Below are 15971 nucleotides of genomic sequence, written 5' to 3' on the forward strand. Positions count from 1 at the left end.
TACTGAACCTATTTCGGGTGAACCAATTCTTCGAGCAATTCGACAAGACTCGTGAGGCCGTCGTCATCACCGATAAGAACACCGGCCAATCCAAGGGCTATGGTTTCATGAGTATCTTTTTTATTCCATTGTTACCCCGCTGGCGCTGCCACTACACAACACGCCAACTTGTTGTCATTCAAAATGAAAAATTTTGTTGGTTTGAGTGATTGGGATTGCGTTACTTTTACTATAGAATGACTTGGTTTCCATCTCACATGCATGGAATTCGAGGGTATAGGTGACTTTCGGGATCTCGAGGCTACAAGGAGAGTCTGTGCTGATCCAACACCCGTTATTGATGGAAGAAGAGCCAATTGTAACTTAGCTTCACTTGGTCGACCACAACCTCTGTCTTATGGTATTCTACCTAATTCATCTTCCTACTCCACGATTAAATTTAACAATGCAATGCTACTTTTGTTGTTATGCAAATCTGACTCTTATGGACCACCTTTTTGGAAGAAAAAATAATTTTTTTAATCTTAATGTTGTTTGTGTGGTCTAGTAACATCTTGGCTAGCTATTTATGATTTATCTTTTAATCAGTGTTTGTTTAGCTTCAACAACTGTGTTAATCATTGTGTTTGTTTGTGTGATTTTTGTTACTGTAATTTAGTGGCCAAATTACTCTTGATTGACAATATTTGTCCATTATATATAGAAAAAAAATCTGTTTGAGATTTATATATATATTTATTACAGGTACTCAGAAAGAATCCAAAAACAAGAATGATTTTTTTTTAAAAAAGGCAATCTACATCGGTTCTCAAGAAAACCGATGTAAATTTATACATAAATCTACATCAATTTTCTTGAGAGCCGATGTAGATTTATCCTTAAATCTACACCGGTCTCAGAACCGATATAGAAATATATACATTTTCTAAGTCACTCTATTCAATATCAGTTTTAGAACTGTTCCGGCCAAAGGGTGGACTAGGGTTTCTTCCTAGGTCAAGCCTCAAAGCCAGAGCATTCAAAAGTGTAATCTGCCCTCTCACCTTTAGGGTTTTTCATTTTTATAGTTTCTTGTTTACGGGCTTTATGGGCCCCGAGAATGTAGGGATTTTCTTAACCGTTCTAATCCGAAAAATATTTGGTGAGGGATAGTGGGACCTTGTCCTTGCTATCGGATAGCTCCTATATGCGAAGGTTGGGTCGGCCCCCGACCGACTTGACCTGTATTGAGGGTCCAGTCAGGCATTGGCCGAATAGGTTCTCTTAGGTGAGTAGGGTCAGAATACGACCGACCTGGGTCATGCAGTGAAGCCAGGCCGGATATTGATCGAGTGACCTGGGTCATGTAGTGAAGCTAGGTCAGATATTGACCGAGTGACCATTGGAGAGGGGGTCGGCTCGAATTATAGCCAACTAGTCCCGCGTGGAGAAGTCAGGTCGGATTTCGACTCGGACAGTACACTTGCCTTCCAGCCCTGAGCCTATGAGGCGAGAGGGCTTAAGCCACTGTTATTATGGTGATGTCGGGAATACACCGAGGGATTTCACTCAGATTCCGACTCCTACGGTACACTCGCCTTCCAGTGCTGAGCCTATAAGGCGAAAGTTCTTGGTTAGATAGACATCCGATCTGCATCTATATTGGGGGTGAGGTCGGATTACAATCGAGCGATTCTCCTTTATAATTGGTTCGGGATATGTTCCAGGTAACGTGTGAGTGTTTGGTAACTGCGAGTTGCCCCGTGAGTACGACCTGACACCCCTCCCACTTGGCTATATAGTACGTCACATCGTGACCTCTGAGTCATGTCCTTTCGTATGGAAAAATAGGGGACAAGCATTTAATTTGCAGCCATTTTTTACAGAGAATTGAGTAATTGTACCGCCTCGTGATGATGAAACTTGATTGCATTTAATGCATCGGACCCCCTCAACCAGCAGTCACATCGTTCCACGTGTGAAGGGATGTTTTGTTTTCGCGCTTCGCTTGAAACGCCGCGTTTCATTCGCGGCTTCTCGCATACGCCTCCTTATCCTTATAAATAGAAATGCCTCGAGGACCTTTTGCCATTTTCTTCTGTCTTTTCCCTCCCCCCTTTTCGCACTTTGTCTTCCTTCGTGATTCCTTGAGGCTCGTTGGGAATCTCCGGTGATACGCGGCGGTCTACGGTGGCGCTTGGAAGTTTATTTGAGTGGGAAGTTGTTGTGTGTCCCTAGGTACGCCCATCTGAACCATTTGGCCATTTTTGTTTGTAGCAAAACCTGAGTTGTTATTTAAGTTGGGTTTATTCTCATGGCAATCGTAAACTATGGGGAAATGTACAAATGGGTAAAAGATGATGTTTTGCGTTGTGAGTCCTTAATAAATTCCTGGGACGCCATGGAGAGTTTTTGTACAGAGCACGTGGTGTGTGGTGAGGGTGACCATATAATTATCTGTGAACCTTGTGTAGATAAATAACCTATATGTATTGAGGGGGCTTCCGCCGAGAAGTTTACTTTTTGCTATTGCACTTTAATTTCCAAGTTGAGGGTGAGGTGGCCTCTAACTATTTGTGAGAAAGGAGTGCTTGAAGCCTTAGATGTGGCCCCTACCCAATTCCATCCTAATAGCTAGGCTTTTTTCCGAGGGTTTGAGGTCCTATGTCAAGGTTTAGGTATAACCCCGACCGTAAATAAGTTTTACTACTTCTTCGAGAGTCGCACTAGTAAACGTAGCAGTTGGGTGTCTATACATGGGGTATCGAGTCGGGGGCTCTTAATTTTGTTTCAGTCGTCCTATAAGGACTTTAAAAAATCATATTTCTGAATACGTTGCACCCCAGGTAACGAACACGTTCTAGAAGGGTTCCCTTTGTATTGGAAACAAAAGACGATATCTTTTGGGGGGCTATCTGCCGAGAAGCTCTCCGAGGCGGACCAGGAAGATGTTAAAAAACTTGAGGCTCTCAAAACAATTTTCAACACTACGAAACTTCTAGATTTAGAAACTAGGCCCAAGGAACTGAAAATTTATATAGGTACTTGATTTTTGACCGATCGCACCTTTTTGTTATTGCCTTGTCTTCATTTTTTTCTGGCTGACCAATGTTGTGTTTCTCGGATTTTCAGATAGAATGGCTAGTATGAGCAACTGGGAGTTGATGAAGCTATGGAAGCAACAAGAGGCTTCCAAAGCTGTCAAAACCGATGTGGTCGGTGAAAAGGCGAGAGACGTGGGAGGTTCTATCCCGAAGGGTGTGGTCGGCGAGAGCTCTCATAAGCGTCGCCGAGAGACCAAGGCACCCATTACCCTCGTGAACCTGGAGACCGAGATCGAGGGAGACGAGGTCGAGAAAGACACTGAGGTTCAATCGGCGAAGCAAACTATAAGTATGTGCATTGGTGAGAATTGGGAGCCCGTGGACCATGGAACCGAGCAGGGGAGAGTCCTGTCTTTTTGGGACGAGAAGTTCAACAATTCTTCCCACATCCGCCGAACTGATCTGCTTGACGGTGACAAGGGCGACCTAGAGAAGATGAGCGCCTTTTCTATTGCCAAAGGTGTTGAGTCTCTGACCAATCGCCTGTCGGCCTTGTCACTCATTAATGAGGACAAAATTCGTGGGATGGCAAGGGAGATCAAGTTGCAAGGGAAGAAAATCAGCACCCTTGAAGAGAATGTCAACAAGGGTAAAGATGATCTAAAGTGGGTTGCTGGCGAGAGGGATAAATTGCTGGAGGGTCGGCGTACCTTCGAGGAAGATCGAAAAACTTGGGCGGACGAGAAGTCGGTAATGGAGAAAGATCTTGAAGAGGCTCACCTAGCGCAAGACAAAAGTGTCGACGCCGCCCAAGTTTTCGAGAACGAAGTGGCTTTGATGAAGGCAGAGGTTGAGAAGTTGCAATCCGATCTTCATGCTGCCAAGATGGACTCACTGAAGAAGTTTGTGCAAGGCTTTGATGCTGCCACCACTCAAGTGAAATTCCTCCACGCCGATCTCGACCTTGGAGGCCTTGGCTATTTCAAGGAGATCGTAGATGGGCAACTCGTTGACCCCCACCCCCCCCCCCCCCCCCCGAGGACGACTGAACCTACTTTGCAATCGCCTTACTTTTGTATGAATTTATGCATATGTTCAATTTCCTAGATTTACTAAAGTGTAACTTGTTGACCTTGATGTTTCAAAAGTTTGATGTTTTTTTGCTTTAAGTCTTCCTTATAGGCCTTAATGCATTGTTTAACTTTGAGCTTTAAATTAATCAAGCAAATTTGAACAATGACTAAAATATTATAAGTTAGAAAGTGAGGTTTTCCGATCAAAAGCACTCGTCCAAATTCCGATTTCAACTAACCAATGAAAAAATATTTTAAGTTAAAATGTGAAATATTGAGCAATGGTCTCATCCAAATGCCGACCACATATAACCAACGAGAAAAAGTATAAGTTAGACATTGAGGTTTTAAAACCAAAAGCAATCGCCAAAATTCCGATCCCAACGATGAAGAAATTATTCTAAGTTAAAAACTTGGATTTTCTAAACCACATGTAATCGCCCGAATATCGATTCCACCTAACCAATGAAAAAATATTCTAAGTTAAAATGAAAAATATTGAACAATGGTCTCATCCAAATGCTAACCACATATAACCAACGAGAAAAAGTATAAGTTAGACATTGAGGTTTTAAAACCAAAAGCAATCGCCAAAATTCCGATCCCAACGATGAAAAAATTATTCTAAGTTAAAAACTTGGATTTTCTAAACCACAAGTAATCGCCCGAATACCGATTTCACCTAACCAATGAAAAATTATTCTAAGTTAAAATGAGAAATGTTGAACAATGGTCTCATCCAAATGCCGACCACATATAACCAACGAGAAAAAAGTATGAGTTTGGGATACAAAATAGTCGCCTAATTTCCGATGTCCATAGCCAAGAGTGGAAAATTTTGTAAGTATAAAAATGGAACTTTGGCCAAGCAATTGCCCACATGCCGACTCGAATGATAAGTGAAAAATTTTCCAAGTTAAAATGAATTTTGATCCGTAAATCGTCGAAAAGCCGATTCAAGTAATGAATAGAAACTTCCCAAGTCAAAACATGGAACTGCGACAAACAAGTCGCCCAAATGCCGATTCAAACTCTTAGTGGAAAATTTTCACACTTAAAAAATTATTAACTAGGTAAGTCATCCGAATTTCGAGTCAATATGGTGAGATAATTAACCTATGATCGTCCACATTCCGACTCAGAGATGTAAATGCTATTTTGAATTCAGGGAGTCGTTCAAATACTGATGGCGTGAGCTTAATGGAAATGGGCCGACCTTCTTGATTTATACTCTCTGAGTCGGAATTTTACCGATCAATCACGAGTTTGTCTTCGAGTTATTTATACTCACCCATTCGGAATTTTACCGATCAATCACGAGTTTGGTCTTCGAGTTATTTATACTCGCCCAGTCGGAATTTTACCGATCAATCACGAGTTTGGTCTTCGAGTTATTTATACTCGCCCAGTCAGAATTTTACCGATCAATCACGAGTTTGTCTTCGAGTTATTTATACTCGCCCAGTTGGAATTTTACCGATCAATCACGAGTTTGTCTTCGAGTTATTTATACTCGCCCAGTCAGAATTTTACCGATCAATCACGAGTTTGTCTTCCAGTTATTTATACTCGCCCAGTCAGAATTTTACCGATCAATCACGAGTTTGGTGCCTTTAAAATAACACATGTTAGAAATCACAAAAGAGAAGTATGGGATGATATTTATTAAAATTGAGAAATTATTGGTTTGTGGTGCCTCGTTAAAAACCTTCTCAGCAAAAAACCCCTCTCATTTTTACGGGGAAAAAATACTGAGTTAGGAAAAGAGTGCACCTAATACAAATGAATAGACTAACTATAATAGAAACGTAAGTTTGTCGCGTTTCAAGTCCTCGGTATCTTCCCTCCGTCTAGAGTCCTCAATCGGTAAGCTCCTTTGCCGAACACGTCGTCGATTTTATAAGGGCCGACCCATTTAGGTGACAATTTGTTCCTCATTTGAGTTAGCTGAGCGCGCTTCAAAACGAGGTCTCCTACCACAAAATCTCTTGGGACGACCTTTGTATTGTACTTGAAAGTTGCCCTTCGCTGAGCTGCTACTTGATTTATTTGGGCTCTTTCTCTTGTTTCTGTAATCAAATCCAAATCAACTCGTCTTCCTTGATCGGATTCTTCCCCAGAGAAGCACGTTGCACGCACAGAGGGTTCAGTGATTTCAATCGGTATCATCGCATCTGTCCCGTATACCAGGTTGAAGGGGGTGTCCTGAGTCGATGAGTGAATAGTTGTATGATATGACCACAACACCCTAGGAAGCTCCTCCACCCATGAAGCGCCAGAGTCTTGGACGCGCTTTTTCAATCCCGATAGAACAACCTTGTTGGCCGACTCCGCTTGGCCATTAGACTGGGGGTGTTCAACGGAAGTAAATGTCATTCGGATACCGATCTCCTGACAGAAATTGCAGACTTTTCCACTTGCGAATTGTGTCCCGTTATCTGATACGAGCACTTGAGGAATGCCATATCTACATATCACATTCTTCCATAAAAATGTCCTTACCTTTTCTGCCAAAATAGTTGCTACTGGCTCCGCCTCGATCCATTTGCTGAAGTAGTCTATAGCCACTATCAAGAATTTCAACTGTCTTACTGCGATCAAGGTCAATGTCAGGCATGTCGCTGGAGTGCCATGCAAATGCCGACGCGTTTTCTTTTAGAACCTTGACCAACCTTTCTTCATTTTCTGGGGTTAAAGAAGTACCGATCTTCACTTTTCTTCCTTCCATCACTTCTACTTCCTTGACATTTTCCGCAGGGGCAGGTCGGTGATCAAACTGTCCCATCCTAGGATCCAGCTCAATGGAATGAATGTGTTTTTCAGCTGGTGTAGAATATAAACGCCTTCTCGCCTTCAAACTATCCGCGTAACACCTTCGAGCAACCTCTTGATCTACTTTGAGGACTCCGACATCCCCATTCAGCAATGGGTACTTCACCTTCAGATGCGATGTTGACACAACGGCCCCTAGTTTGTTCAACGTGGGCCTGCCGATGAGTATGTTGTAAGACGATTGAGCATTCACCACTAAGTACCGGATGGTCACTGTTTTCATCTACGAGCCTTGACCGAAGGTCGTTTCTAGATCAGCATACCCCCTGGCCATAACCTGATTTCCTGCAAAACCTATTAGGGTTCCCACGTAGGGTATCAGTCGGTCGTTGGGGATCTTCATTCCCACGAAAGCTTCCCAAAAGAGGATGCCGGCCGAGCTTCCCTGGTTGACCAGAATGCGCTTCACGTTATAGCCCATTACTATCGTCGAAATGATGATAGGATCATCCTCATGAGGAGCTACTCCTTCGTAGTCGACGTCCGAGAAGGAAATCGTGTGTCAGGGAGGTCGGCGGGTTTCTGACACGGACAGGACGAAGCGTGTGTACCTTTTTCGAGCAGCCGAGTTGACTCCTCCTCCCGCAAATCCTCTTTCCACCGTGTTAAAGTCCCCGTGAATCACTTGTTGGTGGACCTCCGATGCCTTTACTGGGGTGTCCTTCAGGGGGGTCCTCTCTCTATGCCTGTCCCTCCTTGCGTCATCCTGTGCACGTCGGTGTCGCCTGTCTGATGAGCTCTCTTCTTGTTTGCCTGCCACAAACTTTTTCAAGTGTCCCTCCTTTATCAAGCGTTCAATCTGTCTTCCAAGGACAAAACAATTTTCCGTGCAATGCCCATGAGTCCTATGAAACTCACACCAGTCAGTCTTAAAGGGACCCAGCTGGCACTCCGTCGCTGCTGGAAACTCAAACAGCGATGCACTGTTGACATCATGAAGTATCTGCCTCCTAGGGACGTTGAATGGAGTAAACTTTTCTTCCTCGTTGCGTCGTGTCCACTCGCCCCTTGCCCGACCACCATGATCTGCCTGTCGGTAATTACCCTCCTTCATATTGTAACGGTCACGTCGCTTACTCCAATCCGAGCATGGTCGAAGGTGTTTATTGCCCTCCTTGTTGCTGCCCCCCGCTTCTCGGCTTTCCGCTGCCCCCTTGTTAATTTGTCCTTCCTCCGTCTTGATGTGACTCAGGGCGAAGGCTCTCACCTTCGACATCGTTTGACAATTCGCTCTCTCCAGCGCAATGTCGAAAGCTTCAGACCTTAGACCCTTCTGGAAAGCGATGACTGCCATCTTTTCATCCAATGACGCTATCCTCAAGGCGACCTCATTGAACCTTTGCAAAAATTCCTTCAGCGACTCCTCGCATTGCTGTTTGAGGTCGAACAAGTCCGACGTGATCGGTGGTTTCTTCTTGTTAGCGGCGAACTGTGCCATGAAAAGCCGACTAAAGACATCGAAGTCAGTGATTGATCGGTCAGGGAGACCACTAAACCAATCAAGTGCTTCCTTCTTGAGGGTGCCCATGAACAGCTTGCAACGGACTTCCATACTCCCTCCACAAATCAGCATCTGAGCTCGGAAATCTGTCAAGTGCTGACTGGGATCCTGGGTTCCATTGAAAGGCTCGACTTGGGGAACCCGATGATCCCTCGGGATGGTCTCGGCCTCTATGGCTTCCGAGAAAGGTCGAAAATCCCTAGGGACTTCCATCATGACATCTTCCTCCACCGTCCTGGCGCTGGCCGCTATCATGGCCTGCATCTCATCCGCTCGCCTCCTGATCTCTTCATTCTCTCGTTGAATGGCCTCCTCTCTCTCCCTGGATCGTGCATTCTCCTCCCTTAAGCCATTAATCAATGCCATCATCTCCTCCATGGTAGGATGTTGTGAGTCGTTATTTGATGTGTCGCCTCTTGCCATGGTAAAGTGCAGGTTCTTCTGTATTACTTGGGGCGTAGGAAAAGTTTCAGCGTAGCCCCACGGTGGGCACCAAAATGTTCCGGCCAAAGGGTGGACTAGGGTTTCTTCCTAGGTCAAGCCTCAAAGCCAGAGCATTCAAAAGTGTAATCTACCCTCTCAACTCTAGGGTTTTTCGTTTTTATAGTTTCTTGTTTACGAGCTTTATGGGCCCCGAGAATGTAGGGATTTTCTTAACCGTTCTAATCCGGAAAATATTTGGTGAGGGATAGTGGGACCTTGTCCTTGCTATCGGATAGCTCCTATATGCGAAGGTTGGGTCAGCCCCCGACCAACTTGACCTGTACTGAGGGTCCAGTCAGGCATTGGCCGAATAGGTTCTCTTAGGTGAGTAGGGTCGGAATACAACCGACCTGGGTCATGCAGTGAAGCCAGGCCGGATATTGACCGAGTGACCTGGGTCATGCAGTGAAGCCAGGTCGGATATTGACCGAGTGACCCTTGGAGAGGGGGTTGGCTCGAATTATAGCCAACTAGTCCCGCGTGGAGAAGTCAGGTCGGATTCCGACTCAGACAGTACAAGAACCGATGTAGATGACTTTGCAAAATCGATGTAGAATATACATATTGTAATAGTGATACTTTATATTAATAACATAATTATAAAAAAAAAAAATATTCTAACTTATTTTATAATATCCTTCTCCTTAACTATGTATTTTTTTTTATAATTATATTATTAATATAAAATATTTATTAATTTTATCAATAATTAATCTTTATGATTGATTATCTTGAAGAAAATTTCTTCTCTTAATTATAATTTTTTTTTATATAAAACTCAAATGTAAGGCATTACTTACAGGGAGAAGGATAGAGTATGGTAAATTTTTAAGTATTTCTTTAAAATCCGAAAAGAAAAGAGAGCTACATGATTTTAATTGTCGAGACATTAATTAAAACCCTCTGTGATTTATTAATAAAGAATTAATAAATAAAGGTATAAATGAATGCTCGGAATTGAAGAACTCAATAATGAGAGTACAACACAACATTGATTTAGAAACATTGAAGAAGTGAAAGGTGGTGTTGGTAGTAGCACCTTTCCATTTCCACCTCTCTCTATCTATCTCTCTCTCTCTTCACTCACCAATTCCCATCTCTCTCTCTCTCTCTCTCTACAGATTCGAGTGTCGCTGTGAATTCCTCATCTCCAATTTCCTTCCAATTCTCCAATTTCGCCTTTCGCTTTCGCTCCGATCCCGAGGTTAGTCTTTTAGGGCTGAAAACGCCTCAAACGCACCGTTTTGACGCCTTCGCTGTTCATTCCCATTTTCCGCGTCGCTTTCGCTAACAACATGAAAATGAAATTAATTTTTGTTTTATTATTATTATTGTTATTATTTTTTTAATTTCCTTTCTTTCAATTTTAGGAACAGGGTTTTCACTTTTCACTGTTCCATTCAGTTTCTGAGCTCAACTCGCTTCCGATTCGCCGCGCGCCAAAACGATTCGTTTTTGGACTTTAGCGTCGCGTCCTATTCCGAGGTATCGTCTTGTAGCGTTCGTTGTTTTCCCCCTTCTTGTTTTCGTCCTGCCCTTAAATTTGTGTGGTGGAATTTTTCGATCTATTAAATATATATAAATATTAAAATTAAAATTAAAATTAAAATTCTAATTCGTCTTAATTAAATTGTGGTGGGGTTTCGTAGCGTTGCTTAATACTGTTGCGGAAAATTGCGGAGAAACACAACCGCAAAACCCAAAGAACTTTTATGGACCGTTTTTTAAAACCTTCTTGATAAATGTACTAACGAAAGTATTAAATGCGTTTACTTTTTTACTTTTTTTTTTCTCTTTTTTGCTGGGTTATAATTAATATTGTAATAAATGTGTACTGTGTTGTGGTGACCGGATTTGGGGTGTTGGGTTGGTGGGAAGAATGAATTCCGTGTTGTGTGTGTGTGTGCTTGGCCTTTGTTTGTGTTGTGGGTTTTAAGGGATGGGAACTGTGCGGTGGTTTTCCGTGTGCAATGATCATGTGATGAGTGGTAGCATATTTTCTATATGCTTGATTCCTTATTGGGTATTATGGGTAAGCATGATTAGTTTCGCACTTAAATGGATTGTGATGGGTTTTTTTCCTTTCTGGGTCTGCGAAATTTGTGCCTTCTTTCATGGTCCAGAGGAGAGTATCATTAAATACTCGGAGTCAGATTTGCTGAAGTAGAAACTTTGCTATTGGGTATTTATGCTTATTGCTTTACTTAGCGTTGTTCATCTTTATAAGGGGATGGAGTTGCTTGGTTAATATAATACTCCCTCCCTTCTATATGGATTTACTCCTTCTAGTCCATTTTATAATAATACCTACTAACGATAAAAAGAAGTTGGTTAATTTAGTTGATAACATTAAATTTGTCTCAAGCAACAATTTTAATTTTTGTGTTATATAAAATGTTTTAGCATTCAAAACAAATTCGCATATCGATGTTTTAATTTCAATGAAATATTAGAGTTTCTATTCAACTTGTGCCCCTAATAAATGAGAAATTTTACTTGTATAACAATTTTTACAACATTATTTGTGTGGCTATCTTTCTCCATCAGAATGATCAGATCATTGATTACATTTATTAATTATGGAGAGATGGACAAAAAATAAATGTACTGTACTCCGTATCTATGTGTATCATTACTCCTAATAAATACTACTATTTATTGGAATACCTAATAATGCATTTATATAAGTATAAATAGAATAAGGATATTTTAGTAAAATTAACCTATAATAAATACTAGTACTATCTTGGAATAGTTGTTTTTCTTAATTTACATGCAAAAACATTAAACATTAATCTATATGGAATGGAGGGAGTAATATGGTGATTTCAATTATTTTTGGTTTCAATTTAACTGCCATGGTAATTCTCTTTTACCTTTTGAAGTGTCTTCATAAAGGTTATTTTATGTTTTCTCTGTTTTTTTGTGTGATTGATTTACTATTATTCTGCTCATTTTATCTTAATGTGGTTTGTCGCTCCTTTCCCTATGCCAAAGAAATATCTAAAAATAAAGGAATAAAATAAAATGAAGTGGCTGTGAAACTGAAAGCAAATTTAGGACTTTCCTTGGTTTTACTCTGTTTTGCTTTCATAAATTTTAAGGCTTTCCTTTGTGGTTGTGAAATATTTTGGCAGAAATTATATAATAAAAGATGAGACGATTGAAGAATGACATTAATGAAGATGAGGTGCTTCCCAATGATCAGACTGGGGCACAGCTGAATGGGGCACAGCTGAATGATGAGGGTTCTGAAGGAAGTGCTGGCGTTGTTCTGAAGAAAGGACCATGGACATCAACTGAAGATGATATTTTGGTGGATTATGTCAAGAAGCATGGGGAGGGGAACTGGAATGCTGTTCAGAAGCACACAGGGCTATTACGTTGCGGAAAAAGTTGTCGGCTGCGATGGGCTAATCATCTTAGGCCAAATTTGAAGAAAGGTGCATTTACTGCAGAAGAGGAGCGGTTGATTGCTGAACTTCATGCCAAAATGGGAAACAAATGGGCACGCATGGCAGCACATGTAAGCATATTTTGTAAAAGTTGTCTTTGCCTTGCAAAGTTAGTTATAGTTATAATTTATGTGTGTGTCTATATATATATATATATATATATATATATATATATATATATATATTTGTTTTTTGTGAAATCTTCAAATTCTATTTGCTATTAGTGATGTCACTACAGTTACGTCTTTGTATTGTATCAAGGAACTTACATCTGATAACCCTCTTATCTTTTAGACTTCTTCCTAAAAGTATGGGACAAGCTAGTTGTATCTCTTGATGGCATACAATGACCAATACATGCATAAATGAAGAAAACTGTTGATAAATAAACTGCATTTGGATGACTATATGCAAATAGGTGATAAGCTGACGTAAAGGTCTACACTAACCAATTTGGTAGAATACATTACATGTCTGTTGTAAGATTCCTAATGCACAAAGACACGTTTCTCTATAAGTATCATTAAAATGGTGCAATATGTTTTATGTCAATTTTTTACTCGATCAATAATCTTTTGTAAATTTTTCTGGATATCATCTTACTTATTTAAAGATTTCAATAACCAGTACTATGGTATGATAATTGGGAGACATTCATTACAACACAATAATTTTCTGTCTTTGCAATTGATTTGTAATTGAATCTACAACTTCAATTGCTAATCAGGTTACTAATAATTTTTTTTTTTACATGGTATATAATAAAATTACATCACGGTGACTATTCATTTTTAAGATTTAGAAGGTTGCCTATGTCACATTCTATTGGATGCCCTTGCCCCTTGACTAGGAACAAAATGACTTGGTTCACAACCATTGTATTAAATAAAGCGTTTTCAGTTGATAATAGACAAGTGTGAATTTCTGCATCTATGGTAATCATAGTGATGTGCGTATATGGAATTTTGAGAAGTGTCATTTTTTATATTGAATTAATTCATATACACTTCATAATTTTTAGGGCTTTAAATTATTCAGCGACTTACAATAATTTGTGGGTAAATATTTCAGTACTTTGAATTAAAACATTTCAAGTATGGCTATCATGTGTTGCACACAAAATATTGATTGTGGGAATCTGTTTATCCTACAATTATTTCTTTCCTATATTATCTGCCCCCCGGCCCCCACTAATCCATTATAATGGTTAACTGCTTTTGCTTGTAGTTGCCTGGTCGTACAGATAATGAGATAAAAAACTACTGGAACACCCGGATCAAGAGGCGTCAACGGGCTGGATTGCCACTTTATCCACCAGAAGTGTGTTTACAAGCTTTACAAGAGAGTCAACATAGCCAAAGCTCTGGTGGACTTAATGGGGACAATAAAATGCATCCTGATTTCTTGCAGAAAAACAGTTATGAGATACAAGATTCTATATTTGACAGTCTGAAGGATAATCAGGGAATCATACCTTATATGCCTGAGCTTTCTGATATTTCTGTCTATGGCAATATGCTGAAAGGTTTTGATTCTTCTCAGTATTGTAGTTTTGTGCCACCAACATCACCTAAGCATAAGCGTCTTAGAGAGTCAACAATACCATTTATTGATTCCAGTGATATGAGCAGAAATGGTTTATATCCATTTGATCAAATTCGGGATAATAATTCTGATGAGATAGCACAATCATTTGGAATGCCAGCACCCCTTGATCCTGGTCCCTCCTCGCACAGCTCAATTTGTTACAGCCATTCACTTTCAAATGGCAATTCCTCTACTTCTAAGCCAACTTATGAGGCTGTGAAGTTGGAGCTCCCTTCACTCCAATATCCAGAACTTGATTTAGGTAGCTGGGGTACATCTCCCCCACCTTCTTTGCTCGAGTCAGTTGATGATTTCATTCAGTCTCCTACACCAATTAGTACTCTGGAGTCAGATTGTTCTTCTCCACAAAATAGTGGCCTTCTGGATGCTTTACTTTATCAAGCAAGGACTCTGAGCAGTTCAAAGAACCATTGTTCCGACAAGAGTTCAAATTCTTCTACTGCAACCCCTGGTGACAGAGCAGACAGCTCTGCTTTGAATGTGCACGAGACAGAATGGGAAGACTATGCTGATCCGGTATCCCCATTTGGTGCAACTTCAATATTGAACGAGTGCCCTGCTCTTAATGCAAATGCAAATTCATTGGACAAACAGCTACCCGTTCAGACCTTTAATGGTTAGTAATTTTCAATGTGCGGCATGGAAGATGATATTGGAAATATTTCACATCTATACATGTGCACATACTTCTTTAGCTCATTCTGAAACTTCTTAATTATTTTGGATATTTCATGGTATATTAGGGTCCCTGAAAACTTGTTAATACTTATTTTATACGATAGAGTTTGCAAATCACTTCACTACAAATTTATTTGTCAGTTTTAATGAAAATGCATGTGTTGGTTTTCTCTTTAATTCCTGTGTTAACTTTGTTAGTTACTAATGATCTATATTTATTCTTTGTAAAGTCCCCCCTAATTCCTTAATTCACGTGCAGGCGACATTCTGAAATTAGAGTCTGTTGACGAGGTTTGGACTCCTAATGGTGAAAATCAAACACTGTCCCTGTTGAATATTACACGTCCAGACTTCTTGCTTGCTTCAGATTGGCATGACCTGAGTTCTGGGCATGGCAAGAACCTAGCCTTCACAACGGATGCTACGACGACCCTTGGCCTTGGAGATGATTTAGCCACTGATCATAAGCATGTGACTGCTGGAACTTCCAAGTCAAGTCAAATGTGGGGGTTTGGTTCTTGTGCAACTGCAATGATTGGTTAAAAAAACTTAAATGAGATATGAGATTTGAAACCCTTCTACTAGTTGATTTGTGTTGATTTTTTTAACATGGTCGCCCCATGTTAATATTTCTTGGACCGAGAAAGATTTTATGTGGGTGTGATTTATAGAACCAAAGAAATGGTCAGACTTGTGTTTTCTAGTGGCTTTGTCAATTGTTTTTGGGTATTTCATGTGTTGTATACCACCATGAATCTTGTGTACACAAATGCTTTTGCAAACTTCCGATTAATTTGTAGAACAAGATTGCAGTTGAAACATTGGACTGCATAGCTGGATGGAATGTCGCGAATTTCTTCCCTATATCTTTTTTTTTTTTTTAACTGATTTTGTCATTTAGTCGGTCCATTTCATTTTGTTTGACGTTAACAATTTTTGTCAATTTCAATTTTATTATAGTTTTACGATATGAATGCAACATTAATTTTTTTTTCCGTATCATATTATAAAAAGTTTAGGATATATTGAAAAGTTACATAATTTAGTTATTTATGAAATCAGACGTATTAATTGTATTTGTCAATTCTTGTACTAAATTTTAAATGTCAAAATGGAATGGAAGGAGGATATTATTATGCCAAAAATATTAATATATCTGAAAACTTTTAAGTTTCATTTATATATTGTAGTATGGTTAACTTGCAAAATGTTTAAAATGGCTACCACACGGAAATATGGTAGTGTAAGCTGTCGCCTAAAAACAATAAATTGTTCAAGTTGCTCGTTATTAGCTGACCACGATCATGTCAAACAATTA

At 40.2% G+C, this 15971-nt stretch overlaps 1 protein-coding gene across 1 annotated transcript; it reads left to right on the plus strand.

Moving 5' to 3' along the window:
- The first annotated feature begins 9871 nt into the window (after positions 1-9871).
- On the plus strand, positions 9872-15515 carry LOC109818941 (transcription factor MYB33). The gene is made up of 5 exons (XM_083062420.1): positions 9872-10116; positions 10283-10397; positions 12050-12438; positions 13595-14591; positions 14913-15515. The coding sequence occupies exons 3-5, from the start codon at positions 12067-12069 to the stop codon at positions 15194-15196; spliced, it is 1653 nt and encodes a 550-aa protein (XP_082918546.1). The 5' UTR covers positions 9872-10116; positions 10283-10397; positions 12050-12066; the 3' UTR covers positions 15197-15515.
- Positions 15516-15971: the final 456 nt, after the last annotated feature.

The sequence above is a fragment of the Cajanus cajan genome, chromosome 8, assembly GCF_000230855.2.
Source record: "Cajanus cajan strain Asha chromosome 8, NIPB_CcT2T_4, whole genome shotgun sequence".
Taxonomy (NCBI): Eukaryota; Viridiplantae; Streptophyta; class Magnoliopsida; order Fabales; family Fabaceae; genus Cajanus; species Cajanus cajan.